Genomic DNA, 20,006 nt, shown 5'->3' on the forward strand with positions numbered 1-20,006 from the left:
TGTTTCCTTTTAGTCCTTAGCCCGAAATAAGAGAGATGGTAGTGGTTTGAGTGATTTTGCAGCTGCTCTGGATGTTTACCATCGAGATGAGTATTTATAGCAGCTGAGTTGAAAAGTAAAATATTTGAGGGTCAGAAGATAGGTTTTCTTTTTTGTAAATAAGTTCTGACTTAACAAGTATGACCTTTAGAGTGTAGTTGAAAATTCTGGTAAATTCTTAGCAAATCAAAAGTGAGAGTGTGAAAGCTGACATGTAATCCTGCTTTAACCCACTCCTGTTTTCTCTCCCTCTACCTAAAGACACATTCCAGGGCCATCCAACATTTAAAAAAACATTTACTTTTAAATTGTAGTAAAATATACAATTTATCATTTTAACCTTTTTTTTTTTTTAAGTGTACAGTTCAGTGGCACTAAGTTCATTCATGTGAGGAGCATATACTTTTGACAAAGGTAGTTGAAATATAGAAGTGCTGTTTGTATAAATTTTTACGGAGTTGAATTTTAGAACTATATTACAAAATAAAATAGAGATCTTAAGTATAGTGAATCATTTTGCCTTCTTAGCTTTGTCTTTTCAGAAAACGGGAGATTATTTTGAGAGCTTTGACCCAAGTTGTCTTATGGAGAGCTATAAAACTTGTAGGATTTTTCTTTTTTTTCTTTTTTAGGATTTTTCATAATAGAGAATTACAGCTTAAATTGTAACTTTTTTAAGACTTAATAGCTGAATGTCTTCAGGGGTGAAACTTCTCTGGTGGGAATGACTTTTTTTTTTTTAATTTTTTAAATCCTTTTCTCTTTTTTTTCTTTTTGTCACTTGTTTCCTTGAATCCTATAACTTCTTTTAAATCATTTCTCCCAAATCAGGATTTAAAAATTTTTTTTTGTCTTGGCGTCAGTGTTTTTCACTTCTATGTGTGAGTACCAACTTAATACAAAACTAGTTAAAAATTTTATATTACCAAGCCTGAGAAATTCTTATACTACATTTTTCATTATGCATATTAAATTGAATATGGTATTCTAGACAGTGTTCTGTTCAGAAGTACTGAACAGTAATATTTTTGGAGCATTTTTATTTTTAATATATCCTTTTATTCTGAGATAAAATAATGTGTAGTTGAAAATAGGTTGATCTTCACATTGAATATGAAGCTATCTATTGGTTTGCAGTTACAGCCAGTACATAACCAGCTAGTTATTTGTACTCCCGCTATGGTCAAGTTTGTAAAAAGCGAAAGATTTATACAATTCGAAGGAAAACCAGAGCATAAATTTGTAAGATACTGCTCGCCTTTTATCAATGAAAGTTTTTGGCCAGGGGCCTTATTTACTATTGCATTATTGGGCATATCAATGCCCTTTTCCCTCAGCAGTCTGTATATCAGCTCTGACCAGTATTGTAGCTACTAGCCATGTGTAGCCATTGTGTACTTGAACTATACACAATTCTGACTTGAAATGTGGCTATGATTATAAAATAAACATTTCATGGAATATTTTTTTAAAACTCAATTTTTTTTTGATCAATTACACGTGGGAAATAAAATTTTTGGATATGTTTGGCTAAATAAGGTACATAATTAATTTCACCTGAATAGTTTTGCCCACTTCAATATGATTACTAGAACCTTTTAAGTTACATGTGTGGCTTGCAGTATATTTCTGTCTACACTATTACCTGATTTTGTGTTTGGAGCATTTCTTCAGCTTCTTCCCACACATGGCATTTTTCCTACTCCAAAGTATTAGTGTATGTAAAAGCAGTTAAACTTCATCATTTTCCTTAGATCCTAAAGTAAAAGTGAATTAAAACCTGTTAAGCACTTCATTTATACAGATATAGCAAAATGTGATATATTTTATCTTGAGTTATTGCATCTAGAAATATGAACTGAGATTAAAGACAAGAATATTTTTCATATAAATAAACAATAAGGAACCTTTTTATTCCTGTGCTATTTGGGTCTTTGCTCTTCTCAAAGGAAGAAGATACTCTGAAGACAGGTGGAGAGATTTTTATAGAGTGATTTACTGATCACAAATGGTTTTAATTTAGCATTTATTAATTTAGTGCCTACTATGTGCTTGGCTTCTGCTAAGCCTTTGAGATAAAGTGGCAAACTGGATGAGAAAGTAAATAATAGAACAGGTGATGAGCAATTTAAGACAGGTGAAGTAGAGATTCACTATTTAGCTTATTAAAGTTCAAGTAAATGGATTTAACTTCTAAAACATGACATAGTTGATAATTAACCAGTGGTGCTACTGTTTCCCAGAGAAGCAAAGGAAAAAAGGTTACTTAGCAAACTAAGTGGTGGGGGGGCTCAGATCCACATTTAAATTGTTACTTAGTTTTTTGATTGGTGCTCTGTATCTTCTCTGACTTAAGCGGCTAGTGTTTGGGGAGGTGGAGGCAGTGCACCTCTGTTCAGAGAGATAAGGCAAAAGAAGTCAGTACCACCCGTGAGTTTTAGTAATCTAGACATAAAGGGATGCCAATTTTATTAAAATGACCAATGGGTACCTTTCAAGTGTTTTATTAAGTGTTAATTTGAAAAGCAGTTAACCATAGAAATCTCATAGCTGTGAAGATACTAATGAAATGAAATTCAGTCACCAGTCTGATGGTGGGCTTGCTTGAGCTTTAATAGATCCTAATGGGCTTTATTAATGCCTAAGACTAGCCCTGTACTGGCTTCAGCTTTTAGATTCCAGAAGTCTCTTATTTCTGTGTTACTAAGGGACAAATCTGATAGTTCTTAACATACAACACCCTAGACTGGGTTAGTCCAATTTATGTTTTTCAAGATGTTGTTTTTCTTGATTTGTTTTCCAGTAATACAACCTGTCCTTAGCAGTTTGAAATTCTCACCTGTTTAATCAGATAGCAATTCTGAAGTCTTTAGGTTCATAAATAGACCTGAGATAGGTTAAACAATACGATGTCTGTATTTTTAAAAGAAAAGATTATTTCTTGTTTGGATAATTAAGACTGTATAATAACCAAAACAAAAATTTTAGAAGTTGATAGAACTGTCTTTGCTTACATCGTGTTATTTGCCTATTACGGACTAACTACCTTTTTGTTATATTAGATTCTGCTATGGTTAAATTTAGCTGTACTGGGTTAGGCACTAAAGGGGGCTGTGATAAAATTGTTTCTCAGAAATTTGAAATATAATTGGAGGAACAAGATACATAAACATGAAGTAAGCCAAGTGCAGAAATGATTTGGTGCCAAAAGACAATGCAGACAGTAGGAGCTACTGCCTCACACAGTGGGAATTAAGGTAATAAGTGTGTGCTGGAATGGTCAAGAAAGGCTTTTTCAAATACACTATTCATTTTTCAGTATATCTAAAACCAAATCTACCCTTTTCTTCTCCACATATAAATCATTATTTAGTTTAATGGCACTATTTTAGTTAACATTTCAGTCAGAAATAATTTGTATAGGTAAAATAAAGCACAGTTCTGTGGTTTTACTTATAAATATATTTTGTTTATCTTTCCATTTCATATCAATTGTTTCTGTTCTGTAGAGATTTCTCATGTATGGCAACAGCTCAAATGACATTTGTTTCCTTAACTAATTCATCTCTCATAGGAGTTTAAGACTTAATACCCTTTTGTAAAGAACTGAAGCTGTTTCCTATTATATATATCAAGTTGAAATGCTTCATAATCTGGCTCTGCTACACCTGTCACACTACATATCTGATTTCACTTTAACCCAGCCCTCTGTTCTATCTAGACCAGCCTGTTGATTCCTCTGAAACAAGCCACACTTAACAGTCATTTATGCAGTAAACCTCCCTTGAGGCTGGGCATAGAAAATCATATACATGGTCCCTGCCCTCAGGAAACTTAGAATTTAGTGACATACTCTGGCTTTCAAGGCTAGGCTATTTAGCTGTCTTCTTGATGTTAAAAATCTGCCTGTTTCTCCAAATGAAGTGTAAATTCTATCTCTTATTAAAAGCCTTCCTTCTGAGTACATGTCATATTGCTTTGATACAATGAAAAATAAACAATAAGAATTCCTAGTATAGTATGTTACAAAGTAGTTACCCCGATATTAATTGAGCAAATTAATTTTTGGCATTTTTTTCTATATTCAAATTTTCTCCATGTATAACTTAGCAGCAAGAGCGTAAAACCCTAGTGACAGGAACTTCTTTTATATTTTGCACAGTACCTAACAGTATTAGATGATTATAAAACATCAGGTTCTATTTTAGCATTCACTAATGAAGAAGTAAAAATTGGACCAGGGAATGGCAAATACTTACGTCACTCCATCTGATGGGTACTATCTTGCTGAACCAGTGCAGTAGTATGGTAACGAAAAGCTACAGTATAATAGTTAATAAATCATTATTTAGTTTAATTAAAATTTTGAGTATATTGAATAACTACTCTGAACTATATTATGCTGTGTAACTTAAAAGCTTATTGGGGGGAAGGGCATCAATAAAGACTGAAATTTCTGGTTTTGCGTTTGTGATTCTAAAGGAAGTATCTGTTAGCACATGAGAAATTGTTCAAATAACATCAAATAAGTGTGCTTCCAAGCTTCCTGCATTACTTGCTTGACCAGTGATTCTAAGTTAATGAAATGAGATTGTCCTTCTATCCAGTCTCTGTCCCAGATTCTTTTGTGTAAGTTGTTTTTTAATGTCTTCATTTTTTATCTCTAGTATGAAGTGTAACAGAACAGACTTTACCACCTGAAACTGCTGCTTCAAGTTCAGATCAGGCAAGGAACAAACCTCGAAACAACCAACAAGACCAAAGAAGAGTACACTTTAAATTGAAGACACAACACTTGATCTGAAACAAGAAGTTTGTGCCTACTCAACAGCTTTGAAAGAGCACTTCCCAACGCTGCTAGTAGTCTTTGTTTTCTTCAGTGCTGTACTGTGAGATTGCCCGGTGCAGCAGCAGTTGTATTCTTTATTAGCCTGATAGATCATTTTCTCTCGCTCTTTTTTTTAATACTAGCAACTTTCATCCTTTGAAACGTGTGCTGAAAAAGAAGAATCAGCAAATACTACTGAAAGTGCAATATTTGATTATCACTGCGAGGTAGGTTTACAGTTTCCTTTTGGCAAGAATTAGTTTATGATCCTGGAGTCCCTAATTATTTGGTCAAATACAAAATCATTTTAATCTAAAGTTATTCTAAAAACTATATTTGCAACTATTTAGTCTGAAAATATCAACACTAGATTATTCTATTGTCTCTTGATAGATGGGGATAATATTTATAGCCAGAACTATGAGATTTTCGCATAAGATTGTATTTATTAGTACATGCAGATATTTTTGATTTATTGATCGTTTAGAAAAACTATGCTATTTAGAAGTTAGGGTTTTATATGGGAATGTCCATTGCAGTCTTTGTTCAGGGGTCTTTATAATCTAGAGTAAAGAAAGCCTACAAAGAAGGAACAGTTGAAGGTGAACAGTACTTTGTTAAGAGAAGAGTCTTCTGGTAAAGGTACAGAGGAAACAGTATAGCAGTTTCAGGGAGATCCGAAAGCACATGGCATATATCGAGTAGTCTGTTATGAACAGAGTATACAGTTTTCTGGGGTGGAGAGAGTAACTGGAAAAGGGAGGCTTGCTGGAGCAGGTGCTGAAGGGCCTACTATATTTGACTTTGAAAGGAAAGTCAGATGTTTATGAGCAATGGCTTAATGGATTTTGTATTCCAAAACTGAAATAGCTTTATTGCTTTAGATTTTAAAGTTATATATGCAGAAGCATATCTTTAAAAGAAATGGCTCTTGTAAAAGATAGGTTGAGAATGGGCCGATACGTTAAGAGCGATGGATAGAGTGAAGGAAGGTAAAAGCTAGGGTACAGGCTGAGTAAGAGGTAGACATTAGGTGTTTTAACCCATTTCTAGGTTAGGGAAAAAAAGTGCAGCTTGCTACAAGTGTTAATTTTACATAAACCCGCTCTTTGACGCTAAAGCAAATCTGACTGATTTTCAGTGTGAAAATAAAATATAAAAACTGTTCTTGGAGTTATTCTAAACAGAACTTGCTTCTAATCCTAATATAACAGAAATGTATATATAAATCGGATTCATCAAATGAGTCTGGCTAACTGTTGGAGGACAATTTTAACATCACGTATAGGAATGCTACATTTTCTAGGATTTGACGTTTTCAGCTATCGAGAAGTACTATAATTTGTAAATGGAAATACCACTACTAAAAGCAGAATGTTGTAAATAGAATGGTGTCATTTGTTTCCAGAGACTAGCGATATACTAGAGCGATGCGAAAATAATGATAAAGATGAGATATTTAGTGCCAAACTTTGGGGTAAAGGTTAGGGCTGTAATCCATGAGTTAGGGTAAATGCTGCAGCCACAAGCACCACTGGCAAGTATTCTTGGGGCAGATGGGAAATGGGTTAATGGTGGAAGTGGATGGACTTGGTGACTAATTGGATGTGAAGATAAGCCATTAACTAATAATCCAAATACTGAGGAAATATGCTAGTGTAGAATGTTAAACAATGATTATTTTGGGGAGGTAGGATTATTAAATTCAATTTTCCTTTTTAATCTTTAGTTTGTAGATTTTCTAAAAATGGATAGAAATAAAGGCTTGGAATTCAGGAAGGAGTCATCATTTTATAGTAATACGGGAAGAAGTGCCAAAGAAGAGAATGTTCAAAGAAATAGAGGTGGTCAGGAAGGTATGCCAAAGAAAGAATGTCAAGGAGAAGTTAGGGATAAACCTTTTTTAAAATGGCTGCAGCAATCAAAGAGAATGAGGAATGAAAATAGGTCATTTCTAGGTGGTTGTTTTAGAAAAGCTTCATCACCATTTTAGGAAGCACTGAGCCCTTTATGTCCAGTTTATTTAAAGGTGACCATTTTGTGGGCCAGAATTGTTTAACTAAAAACTAGCAGTAATACCAGTTTATTTCCGTTAACTACATTCGGTAAACAGATACTCAGTTACTCAATTTTAAGGTTATTATATCATTTGCCTCTTCTGTTTGATTCTTCCTACCTCCTTATCTAGTTATTAAAAAGTTTCAGATTTTGATTGTGCTGGGTTAGATAAGATAATGCAAATTCAAACTATACACTTTACTGTTCAGAAAGGTAAAAGATTTGATAGTAAGGTCTCCATTTCATTTTATTGACATGAATTATAGAATTGAAATTAAAGTAGAAGTGCTTTTTGTTTAGCATTTTAATCTGTGTACTCTGAGTAGTTTGCTACATGAAAATATATGAATACACCTGTATGTACACATAGCTGTCAAAATGTAAGTTATATATGTTGACATATTTACAGTTAAATAACAATTACAGGGGTGGCTCCATAATGTAGTGGTTAGCACATCTGCTTTACACGCAAAAGGTCCTGGGTTCCTGGCCCAGGTAGAGCCAGGGACCATACCCCAGGTGCTCCAGGCACCCCCAAGTGTGCCTGGTGCACTCCAGAAGTGTGTGGGAGGAGATGCCCCGCCTTCAGAGAGCCAGTTCTTAAGGGGAAATGTCAACATCCATAGGTCAGGGGTGGAAGTGGCAGGGAGGGTAGAATTAAAGGGGGAGGGAGGGAATAACAATTACAGCTAAGGAAATGGATTTAGTCATGCAGTAGAACCCCAGGTTTTAAGAAAGACTTTGGTAAAAATGATAAAAATAGTACATAGGAATAAATAAATATGGAGACGTGGGATTGGCCCTAGAAAATGTCAGGAAAGAATAAGATGAGTTTGTTGGGCACGTGAAAATAGATATTGATTGGTTTAGTGTTTTGATCAAGACAGTCTAAATGTGCCAAAAGGAAAGAAAAGCCAGGAGTGTTAAAAGAAAACTAAAGCCCCAGATGAATGAGAAGGCAGCAGAAACTTGCTAGGGGTGTGGTAGAAGTTATAAGAGACTTATGACTAGGAACTGTAAATACCTTGATCGATTTCCAAAGTCAAGGTGTGAGAACATTGGAGCTTTTCTCCATGCCTAGCAAAACTCCAGGAGCAAAAGAATAAAAAAGTTTTCAATAAGGTCATTTAACAGTATCTCATGATAGCATAATAGTATGGAGAAATTTAAGTAGGATAATAGTACATTAAAAGGTATTGACTAATGGACTGATTTCTAGAGAGGTCTTCAGGTGTGTGCTGCCAAATTCTGTCCTTTCCCTGCTTTTTAAAAAGACCTAGCAATAAGTTATATGAGTACTTATGTGCTAGGCACTATTCCAAGGCCTTTATGTGAAGCAGCTAATTTAACCATCCCAGCAACCCTCCATGTGAGATACCTATTAAGAACACAGAAGAATGCTAAAAAAATAAATTATAGAAGTAATTTAAAATTATTCTTGTAAGTCGAAACTCCAGGTTAACCAGCAAAGGAAATTTAAGAGCATTATTTTTTTTTTCTCTAAGAACAAATGTTCAGTTAGAGAAGTACTAAAAGGAGAAAACCTGGTATTACTAATTAATTTAAGAAGTGCTCTAGAGATTTTTTTTTTAGCTGTTATACAAAATTACTGAAACTTAGTCTGCAGAATCATGAGATAGCATCACTGTGTCCTCTGTATAATTGGTCATGGTACAGTAAGAATAGTAGTGAAATGCACTTTAATGAACAGTGATTTAGAACATATCCAGAAGACAGCAATTAGTATGAAAAGCAGTTGCATTCTGAAAAATGAGAGGAACAATGAAAGTTAAGGGAAGATATGATTACGTTAAGAATAGATTCATTTTCTAATACCATCTTTACAGTGACGTAGATTGCCTTTTCTAAAAGAATTCCTTGACCGTAGAAGCCAAGCAGACTAGTTAGGGAAAAGGAGAAAACAATTCATGTTGCAAGAAGAAATTACAAAACAGAATTTTAATTTTTTTCCCCCAAGGAAATTCAGAAACCACTTAGGCACTCACCCAGAGAAGTTAAAAGTATGAGAAAGATGAAAAGCTAGTCTTTTGATTCTAGTCTGTGTTCTTCAGGGATTCTTAGATTGGAAGTGAAGTTTAAATTTGACCTGAGATACTTCCCAATTCTTTTTTTAAAGGAGAGTTAACATTGTTAATGATTTTCCAACTTTAAAAATAAATACACAGAAAAGAGTAGAACTTCTAAACTTCATGAGTTTGGAGATTCTCGTGTTCACTAATATATGATGCATCGTAGGCACCCAAATTTTAGTTTAATGTAAAAGATAGTGATTAAGAATATGAGTCATGGCATCAATACTAGATGCTGCTGTTATAACATTTTTAGCTCTGTGCCTTTAAGACACCTAGGTATTTTCTCATGTGTAAGCATTATATTAGGCTTTTCTGGTCTTTCATTTTTAAAATAAGGTCGAAGTCTTACTATGAATATCTTTTTTGTCATTTTGTACTACAGCATAAGCATTTTCAAACATTCATTGTAGTGACTGCATAGTGTTTATATCACTATATTTCTTGAACCAGTGTTGGACTTTAAGATTGTTTCCTGGAATTTCTTATTAAAACATCCGTTAACACATTTATGCATAAAAGCCTTGTCCACATTTCATTTTCCCAACAGTGTCCTGTGGTAGAAAAAAAGGAAAATACTTCCATATTTTGACACATGTTGCCAGACTTCATTTCAAAAAGTTTGCACCAGTTTACCACCATCAAAGTATATGAGTGTGTTCTTAGTCCAGTTTCTTAATATTTTTAAATCTTTTATCTTTGGTAGTTTGATAAATGAGTAATTTGCTCTAAATTTTTGATTGCCAAAATTGAATTTTTTCATGTTTTATGTTTAATGATCTTAAGGCTAATTTGTTTTAATGTCTTTTAGTAATTCAAATGAGTGCCTACTATGTGCCAAGCACTGTTTGTCTAGACACTAGAGATTTAGCTTTGAACAAAATGTCCCTGTCCCTATGGAGCTTATAGTTTAGTGGCTTAATTCTTACTGATTTGCTTAAATTATTTAATAATACACTGATATATTTATTTGAATTTGTTTTTCTTAGGTTGGAGTGTAAAGCATGTATTTTTTATATAATCAAATATTGATTTTTTGCAGTTTTTTTCCTATTGATTTCAAATGTAGAAAGTTCCCCTTCCAAAAGTTTTCTAAGTACATGCATTCTTATTAAAGGCATTCAACTCATTGCTTCTGGAATTCTTTGAAGGGAAGGGTGCTCACATACTGTCTTATCAAAAGTTGTTTGGTATGTTTTTTCCTTAAAAAGACCCCTCAAAATGGATAAAGGCTGCATAATGAAACTTAGGAAAGATAGTAGGAGAAGAGAAAATTCTGTTTTGATGTTCACTTAAAGGTGGGATGAGACTTGAGCAATGTAGCCTAAATTCCAGCATCCACATTGGGGAACAATTTAGAGTCTTAGAAAGAAATAATAGTTCTAATCCCTTCCGATTCTGGTTCATTTTCTCTTAGGGTAAGAAAAACAGGAGTCTTCCCTCCTACCTGCAGGAATGTGTGGTAGGACTGGAGACTTGAGAATGTGGTTTTTGCAGCTTCCTAGCCTGTGTGTTACAGGTCATATTATTATATTCTTATCTATATGGTAATAAACACTACAATCTAAAGATAAAAGAAGCACAGTTTAAAAGTCATGATCTGAGTCCGATATAGGGGTCTTCTAATTTGATCATACGGTTAGTAAAAGCATGTACAGTCAGTATGTACATATGAATGTACTCACAAATTGTGATTATACTACTACCTTTGAATTGTAAGACACTAAAAAGGACAAGTATAAAATAAGCAATATTATACAAATAATTTACCTGTTAATAGTACAGAAACTTTCTACCCTCACCAAAAACATTGTGCCTGGATGCTTAGTTTATAAGTGTTTCATTTAAAAACTTTATACTGTCATGACTCTCTGAGGGACAAAATACATGTAGTATGTTTTATTGCTGCTTATATAAGTCTGTATCATAGTCTTGATCTTAATGTTGTGGCAGACTTGTCATCTCATTAGGTGATCATTTATTTCATAATGTGGAGATTAAAGAACTAGTACTAGGGTTAGAAGTGTCAGCTTCCATATGCTATGTCTGTGCTTGCCTTATTAGCATTATCTTCTTTCTAGATTATTCTGGGAAGAATCTTTTTCAATCATTTCTCTGTTTTTTGAGGGCCATTTAATTAAACTAGATAGCTAAAATTGTATGCCCACTGAGTTGGGCAAGTATAAACTGTAATATGCTGAAAGCAAATGAGTGAGTCAGGGCTTCATTGTCAACCTCTTAGAGAGTTCCCCACTTCTCTCAGAATACCTGAGTAATTATATTTGTGATGTGTGATGTGATCTAACATACCGACTCAGTGAGGCCTCTCCTGTAAATACGTAATATTTATAAAAGCTAATTTTTATCTCTGGGTAAAATATTTATAGTTCTGATATTTCCTTCCCATACTCCATTGGCTCATCCTGTGGGTACCCTACTTTAGGGAAACGATTGATTGAGAATATTGGATTCTAGGAATAGTTGTGGGACATTGAGAAGAAACTGGACTGAATTGTCTCACTGCTGCTACCACTTATGTATGGCATTTTTAAAATATAGATCTTATAGAAGGTGTAAGGGCTTTTAAAAGTATATTTCAGTTTGACCTTTTATGTTAATTCTATAATTTATTTTTTTCAATAGAAGTCTTTTGAAAAAGATACATAGCTAAAGTAACCTAATGGTAAATCTGTAAATATCTATGGATTGATTGTCAAATGTGTTAAATTATTATCAGTTGTAAACATTGTGCTATATTATCACAGCTGTTTGAGATGGAGAACGTTTTTACTATGTCGTCAGACCCTCATCCCTCTCCTGCAGCCCCTCCTTCACTTTCTTTATCTTCATCTTCTACCTCATCTGGGACAAAAAAACAAAAGAAGACCCCCATGTATCAGAGATCTGTAAGTCAGGGAAGCAGTCATCCCAGTTTGTTTTGCATTGTGCTAAGAGCATGACTTAGAGCCACTGAGTTTGGTTGAAATACCCTGCAAACTCACTTTCTAACTTCCCTAAGCGTTTCCTTCACCTTGTATCTCGAAAGATAAGTTTAATATTGTAGGGCCTTGCTACTCAAAGCGTGTCCAAGAATCAGAAACATTGGTAACACTTTGGGAGCTTGTTAGAAGTGGAGAATCTCAAACCCCTGCCAGCATTGTATCAGATTATGTATTTTAACCAGATTGCCATTTTAAGTTTGAGGAGGCCTAGTTTAGAGCCCAGATTGTAGAGGTAGGCCTTCTTGGTTTCAGTCCTCTACCATTTGATTTTGGCAAGTCATTTAACCTCTCTATGTCTGTTTCTTCATTGTTAAAATGGGGATAATTTTACTTTTTTGTGGACTTTTGTAAATGAGTTAATACATGTCAAACAGAGCAATGTTTAGCATAAAATAACTTTACCACCTACAGAAGTGATGGCTTTGATTTGTATGAATTGGCCATCCCATACACTGTTTAAGTTAATTTTACTTGGCTTTATCTTTACAGAATTTTACTCATTTTTTTCTAATTAAAAATATTTTTATTAATGCTCAACATAGCACTTAAACGAAAATGCTTATAAACCAAATTTGTAATGAAAGGGCTTAAAACTAGTTGTAAAGGTGTGGACATATTGCTGCCATAGTCAAGTCAACTGTAGACTTAAGCTTTGCTAGGGATTTTGTTGTATTTTATGATTCACTTAAATTAACAAAATAACTCATTTTTATGGTTTTACGCAAATAAGGAAAACTGAAATATCCAATGTGATAGACAGTATTTGAAGATCTAAATAGGCTTCATTGTGTTGCATCTAAGTAGCTCCTCTTTTCACTAAAGAATGTTTTCCTTTGCTTTCTGGGATCATAGAAATACAGTATTTATATTTCATCAGTGTCCGACACAGGTGAAAAGACTTAAAAGTACCTGTGAAATGCTTGAACATTTTTAGAATTTAAGAGTTCAGTTGCTTGGAGTTTGTTAGAAAAGTCTTGCTTTCTAACTCACTGGGATTATTTTCCATTAAAGGACTTAATAAGTACATTACTCCAGTATTTTTGAGTTCAAAACAAGTATGGCAAAGAAAGTTTCTTTTTGTTTTAATCTCTACTAACTTAAATAATTCCCTTTAAGATGCATGGCTTACCAAGTAATATTAAGGTTTCTGTTTAAGTTTCAAAATAAGTGTTAATAAGTTTTTTAAGTGTTCTTGTAGTTTGGGTTGCCATCTCTTGGATATTTACCATTGTTCTGAAATTGTTTTAGTAATTTAAGGTTTAAATGCAGCTTTAATTATGAAGTTGCTTTACATTAATAGTATGGAAATTGCATTTGGTAAGGGAAAATTCTACCATAAATTGGGGCAACTCCCCAAAATAATTCAGATATTTACTCTGAAATGTTTTATTAACTCAACGTTTTGACAATGAAAGCCCATAATCTTCCCTTTACCTATTTACCTTTATTTTCTTTGTCTTTTTATTATAAAAATTTAGTGATTTATTCATCAGACTTAGATGCTGTGGAGATAATGTGCAGATCTGTATATATTGAGTTCTTTTTCTTTTTAACACAGATGAGCTTTGATCCAAACCTTCTCCACAACAATGGACACAATGGGTACCCTAATGGTACTTCAGCAGCACTGCGTGAAACTGGGGTTATTGAAAAACTGCTAACCTCTTATGGATTTATTCAGTGTTCAGAACGTCAAGCTAGACTTTTCTTCCACTGTTCACAGTATAATGGCAACCTGCAGGACTTAAAAGTAGGAGGTAATCTGTTGATTGTCCTTTTTTTTTTTAAAAAAAAAAAAAACTGATTACAAATTTCTCTTATATAGCAACTTGCTCATAAGAGTGTAAAAGTTAGGCTTTTTAATTCTACCAATTACAGAAGTATGTTTATATAAACTAGCAGAATTTTGATTTCTATCATGGTGGGGTCTTTTTGAGGTATGAAAGACTAAAATATCTTTTAATATTTTAAAAATAGTTACTTGGAAGATTTGTTATTCCCCCTAATAATGACTCCTTAGTTATGCTATACTAGATTTCAGACCCTTGAAAATATTAAACTAATATAATATTAGTTTTGATTATTTGATGAGGTACGATTTTTGGTAGTGCCTGAAGAAAATAACTTAGAGTCTCACCCACTTGGACTATGTGGAAATCCATCTTGGTAACAAACACCACAGTAACCACTTTTACATGTGAAAATGCATGGTTTATTAAAGGACTGAAGTAACAAGGTCTCAGTGTGTTTTTTAAAATACCTTTGGGGAAAAAGAAGTCTGAACAATAGTTAACGTGAGTATTTGGTAGGCCCAATACTCTAAGCCCTACGAGAGCATTATTTTTGTTTAATTCTCGTTGTACATATGAGGAAACTAAGGTACAGAAGGGTTTTAAAAAAGCTCAGCAAAGGTTATTGTTACACTGCCTTATTTGCAGTATGGGTAATGCCATGAAAACTAAGATATGGCTTAGTCTAAAGCAGTGGTCCTGAAACAGTGTGTATCAGAATTACCCAGAAGGCTTATTAAAACATAGATTGCTGTACCCAACACCCAGAGTTTGCCTTTAAATAGTTGTGGAGTGGGGCCCAGGAATTTGCATTCTGCTAAGCTTCCAGTTGATGGCCTAGGGACACTTTGGGAATCACTGGTCTAAGGCAACTCAAATGCTGCATTAAGTTTAGCTTGAAAATGAGATGCCATTTTGCCAAAAATTAGTACAACAAACACAGCACTTTCTTTATTTTAGATGATGTTGAATTTGAAGTATCATCTGACCGGCGGACTGGGAAACCCATTGCTATTAAACTGGTGAAGATAAAACAAGAAATCCTCCCTGAAGAACGAATGAATGGACAAGTTAGTGACTTTGATGCTTTGTGTTTTCTTTGGGCCCTGCATTTGCATATCTTTCACATTAGAAAAGGAAGATTGTCCCCATCTCCTCAGTTTGCACGCAAGAGAGCTATAGTACATAAAGATTACTATTTTAAAATTAGAAGCACTGGCATTTCTTGACCTGAAATAAAAATATGGTCAAGACTCAATTTGGGTTTTTACATATAACCCTAAATCTGTACTTACAGTCAAATTTACGTACTGTAAGTTTAAAACTTGGCAGCATGGCATCCTCTTGTGGATGATACTAAAATGCATCCCTGTGTATAGTATAGAGGATATTAAAATTCAGTTGATATTGCACAGTGCTGCTCCTGGAATGATTAGCAATGGAAATTTTTTTTTTTTTGACTGGTAGGTTGTGTGCGCTGTTCCTCACAACTTAGAGAGTAAATCTCCAGCTGCCCCGGGTCAGAGTCCAACAGGGAGTGTATGCTACGAACGTAATGGGGTAAACTTGTGTATTTTTCTTAAACCTTTGCCTGATCCACCATGTGATCTATAAGCGTACTTTAAAATTCAAAATAGAAAACGTAAGCTGCAGTTAATAAAAATCAGTTTTAAATTTGGTTTCTAAGAGGCTTTGAGTGCAGCATAATCAAAAAAATCCATAGGTCTTCCAAGTGTCTTAGCTTGCCCAAGTGTGACCTTAGTTAGAACATTAAGGTAAAATGCTTCTTTTACTCACTGTGCGGGGGTTGTGGGGGGGATCTTTTTCTGGTTCCTTTTAAGCACTAACTCCAGCTTTTTTGTTTGGAATGCCTTATAAAAATTGTGTTTTTTTGAAATGTAACTACAGTCTCTGGGCAAATGCTTCCACGTGTGTAAGCTTTTTGAAGTTGAATTGCTGCTCAGCTGTGGACTCGCAGAAGTCATCAGCATCATGGAGGGGAAGGGTGTGTTTATATGAATAAACCAATGTTCTTGCATAAAGCATTTTAAGAAATTTGGCTTAAAATGCCAGTTTAAAAAGTATTTAACAAAGTAAATCACAATATACAGTGAGCATGCATCCTGCCAATGTAGTAATAATAGCTTATTAATTCACAGGAAGTGTTTTATCTGACTTACACCCCTGAAGATGTGGAAGGGAATGTTCAGCTGGAAACCGGAGATAAAATTAACTTTGTAATTGATAACAATAAACAGTAAGTTGTTTTTTCCCCACCAAAATGATTTTCTTCCCTTTTCTACGATGAGAAATTTGAAGCAAGTTAAAAACCTAGCTTGTACATCTGGATAATTTTCATTATTTTTTAAACTTTATTCATCAGCTAAGCATTTGAGGGTCTAGTCTCTGATAGGCCCTGTATAGGGTACCAGAAATAGGAAGGTAGTTAAAACAGCTTTCAAGGAGCTATTCTAGAAGTCAGTGAAGGTTTTGCATAAGTAGCAGTGCTTGAGGTACGTTTTGGCGGGAGGGTGTGGAATCACTAGGGAGATGAGGTGGGAAAGCATTTTTGGTACAGGAAGTATTATTTTGGGGAAATGGCCAAAAGTTTGAGTTGATTGAATTGACCAGATCCTAGGAAGATGAAATTTGAACTTTATCCCATAATCATAGGAATCTTTAAAGGATTTTAAATGGGGGGCATATGATTAATTTAGGTCCTTGGAAGTGCTGAAGATAGTAGACTTTGAGAGTAAGGATGCTCTAGACTAGAGGCAGTATATGAGAGTTAATATGACAAATGAGGGCCTAATACAGATAGGCCAAGGGTGGCTAGGTGGAGAAGTCAAGTCACATTGAGAAGATAAAATCAAGTTTTATAATCAATTAGACAGAAATGTGTTTTGGGATTAAGGGAAGGGAAGTCCCAAATGCCATTTTCTAGGTTGGAGTACTGGGGAGATGATGATATTAACTGGACTAAGGAGATACAATAGAAAGTATTAAGAGTAGGAGAAGAATTATACTTATTTTGGCATTTTGAATTTGAGGTGTTGGTATTTCTTGAAGATATTGAATATGTAGTTGGGCAGGAGATATAGCTGTCTGTTTCATTAGCATAGCAGTTAGAAAAGAGTGGTTAAGAAGAAAGCCCAGGTTGATGATTTTTAGAGATGAGAGATACAAGTGCGGAAGGAAGTTAAAAATAGAAAATTGGTGAAAGTGCTAGGAATGCCTGTTCCAACAGCATAGAGAAAGAAAAGCCCCAAGAGCATGGGCAGAATTGTTAACCTTAAACCTTACCTCCTATAAGACTAGAAGGAATTAAGTTGTAGGTTACAGATACTACAAGTTTCATCTAAATGCCTCAATCTTAAGTAGGAAACTAGGGGATGGGGCTTGGGTTTGAGCAGGGAGCCAGCCAATGGAAGGGCTTTGCTTAACCTTTATTAAGTTCTTAAATGTGCCAAGCACTTGTACTAAATCCTCAGAACAGCATCACCTGATTAAGTTTCTTCATTTGTAATATGAGGTGTGTTCTCTGAAAGTGACTTGTCTAAAATCATACAGCATTTAAATAACAGGCATTTAAACCCCAATCTGTCTCTAAAGCCTTGTCACTGCATTAAATTGCAAAGGCAAGAAAGGTTTTTTTCAGTGTCTTTGTTAAATTTTTGAAGTAAGAAGCACAGTTCAATCATGAAGAATTAAGGGAAGTAACTGCTTAGTCTACAGCTCTTCTTAAAACAACTACATCAGCAAATACTCTTGCACCCTATTCATCTGTGCCATCTTTAAAATTAAATCATATTTACATTGCTGCTGCTCAAAGACGGAGACAGTATAGCAACGTGTGGTATTTCTAACTGCTTTCAACGAAGGTGAACATCCTTATTTTTTAAAGTGTAGCAAATTTCTGTTTTCACTGTATTCAACTTTATCCGGCTATTTAAAAAAAGATGGGATAACTACAAAATTCACTTATTGCAAACAGGAACCATCTCTTATCTCTATCTCGTGTACCTTTGTTCACAGCTCATAATACCTACTCAAATGTTCGTTTAATGAATGGCTTGCTTAAAACTAGCATTCCCCATTTTGGTTGCGTTCAGTTTGTGGCTTTATGTCTTTTGTAACGTGAAAAGCGAAATAGAGCATCATGTACCCGTGGTGTTGTTTAAACAGTCCAAGAGAAAATGACCTGTATATATATTCCCCCTTTAGAAAGCTAGGGGGTTTGAGCAAAAATCCTTTTCATATAGAGCTATATGAGAAGGATCAGGTGTAATAAACCTTACATTTGCTTTTAGAGATGACAGAATTATTGAAGCTTTAGAAAACCAGTTTATTGTTTTTGTAGACATACCTAACCAAGCCAATGCATTTTTCATCCCTCTTTGATTCTCACCCCTTTTTCCACCCTCACCCGATTCTTTCTAGTACTGGTGCTGTGAGTGCTCGAAACATTATGCTGTTGAAAAAGAAACAAGCCCGCTGTCAGGGAGTAGTTTGTGCCATGAAGGTAAGTATCATCAAATTTGAGAAACTCGAGTTTTTTTCTTTGACTACTTTGTCTTGTACTTCAGACTCAAACTATTTGGTTTTCCTCTTTGTCTTCCCTTTAAAAATATTTTAATGTTAACCTTAAAAGTAATCTTTTAAAATTGCTTTGTTTCTAATTCATTATGTTCTTTTAGATGGGCCATTTAATTGTTAATGTTAGCTTTGACCAAAGATATTGTTTCCACTGCAGCATAATTTTATGAAAAGGCTTGTTGATTGTAAATTGTAGTCATAAATATGTACATGACTAGTACATAATGTTCCTTTTATTTTTGTGTTTTTTTGTTTGGCTTCAGGAGGCATTTGGCTTTATTGAAAGAGGTGATATTGTAAAAGAGATATTCTTTCACTATAGTGAATTTAAGGATGACTTAGAAACCTTACAGCCTGGAGACGACGTGGAATTCACAGTCAAGGACAGAAATGTAAGATAGTTAACTAGCTTGGTCTTTGGCCTTCTTTTAAGATCAGTAGTGAATTATATTTTTAGGAAACACTTAAAATTACATTTTCCCCCTTTCCCTAATTCCTTTCGGTTTAGGGTAAAGAAGTTGCAACAGATGTCAGACTATTGCCTCAAGGAACAGTCATCTTTGAAGATATCAGCATTGAACATTTTGAAGGAACTGTAACCAAAGTTATCCCAAAAGTACCCAGTAAAAACCAGGTAAATAGTCTTTTTCGGGAGAGTCATCTTTTCCTCATCAGTAATAATAGGGTATGGTATTCAGAAATTTTATTCCGTTTAATAATAGTGGGACATGAAATATTTCTTGATATGTGTAATTAAACTAAATGAGAAGCCTTTGGTTTATTCCTGAAGTAGTATTTTTGGGTTTTTTTGTTTGTTTGTTTTTTGTTTTTTGGTTTTTTTTTTACTTGGAGGTAAGGAGAAAGGAATAAGAGAAATATGGTTACACTGGGAAAAAAATTGATTTGGGTATACACACTTATTACTTACCACACCCCCAGTTTGTTTCTTTTGTGGGGGAAATGAGATGAAGCCAGTGGTATCAGTGCTGAGGAATTGTGAAACATGAAAGACTGATGTTCTTTTTCTTACTCTTAGTGTCATAGTATGGGATCTTAACTGCAGTGTTGTGATAATATGGTTGTATCATGTGACCATAGAACACAAAGCTTTCAAAGTGGACTTATGTTGGCAACCCCATTTTTCCCTTCAGGGAACTATTATAAATAACATGGGTTTGCTCTGTGTTCTTATTTGTCTTAGAACTAGGAAGGATGAGAAATCTCGAACTAAAATAGTTTTTTCTTCTCATCAGAGTGACCCATTGCCAGGACGCATCAAAGTTGACTTTGTGATTCCTAAAGAACTTCCCTTTGGAGACAAAGATACAAAATCCAAGGTGACCCTGTTGGAAGGTGACCATGTTAGGTTTAATATTTCAACAGACCGACGTGACAAATTAGAACGAGCAACCAACATAGAAGTTCTATCAAACACGTTTCAGTTCACTAATGAAGCCAGAGAAATGGTAAGTGTTGGATAGTATTTGATAAGTATCCATTATGGGGGAGGGCAATGTTGTATTCAAGTTTGTAATAATGTATTGAAAATTCTTTAAGTTAATTACGATATTAGGCAGTTACCTTTATGTTAAGGTAATGAAGA

General features: G+C 34.4%; 1 protein-coding gene across 4 annotated transcripts in view; it reads left to right on the forward strand.

Annotated features, from left to right (window-relative positions):
• CSDE1 (cold shock domain containing E1) overlaps positions 1-20,006 on the forward strand; it is a 34,586-nt gene that overhangs the window by 1,582 nt on the left and 12,998 nt on the right. The window contains exons 2-11 of one of the 4 annotated variants that reach the window (XM_016124385.2): positions 4,707-5,094; positions 11,781-11,921; positions 13,576-13,774; positions 14,768-14,877; positions 15,275-15,367; positions 15,967-16,064; positions 18,248-18,329; positions 18,667-18,795; positions 18,912-19,037; positions 19,657-19,869. In XM_016124385.2, coding sequence (XP_015979871.1) covers positions 11,790-11,921; positions 13,576-13,774; positions 14,768-14,877; positions 15,275-15,367; positions 15,967-16,064; positions 18,248-18,329; positions 18,667-18,795; positions 18,912-19,037; positions 19,657-19,869 — 1,182 coding nt within the window. In that variant the 5' untranslated portion in view covers positions 4,707-5,094; positions 11,781-11,789. The remainder of the gene's footprint in view (positions 1-4,706; positions 5,095-11,780; positions 11,922-13,575; positions 13,775-14,767; positions 14,878-15,274; positions 15,368-15,966; positions 16,065-18,247; positions 18,330-18,666; positions 18,796-18,911; positions 19,038-19,656; positions 19,870-20,006) is intronic. The other 3 variants (XM_016124386.2, XM_016124387.2, XM_016124388.2) reach the window with 3 other exon arrangements.

Source organism: Rousettus aegyptiacus, unplaced genomic scaffold (assembly GCF_014176215.1).
Source record: "Rousettus aegyptiacus isolate mRouAeg1 unplaced genomic scaffold, mRouAeg1.p scaffold_m13_p_17, whole genome shotgun sequence".
Classification (NCBI taxonomy): Eukaryota; Metazoa; Chordata; class Mammalia; order Chiroptera; family Pteropodidae; genus Rousettus; species Rousettus aegyptiacus.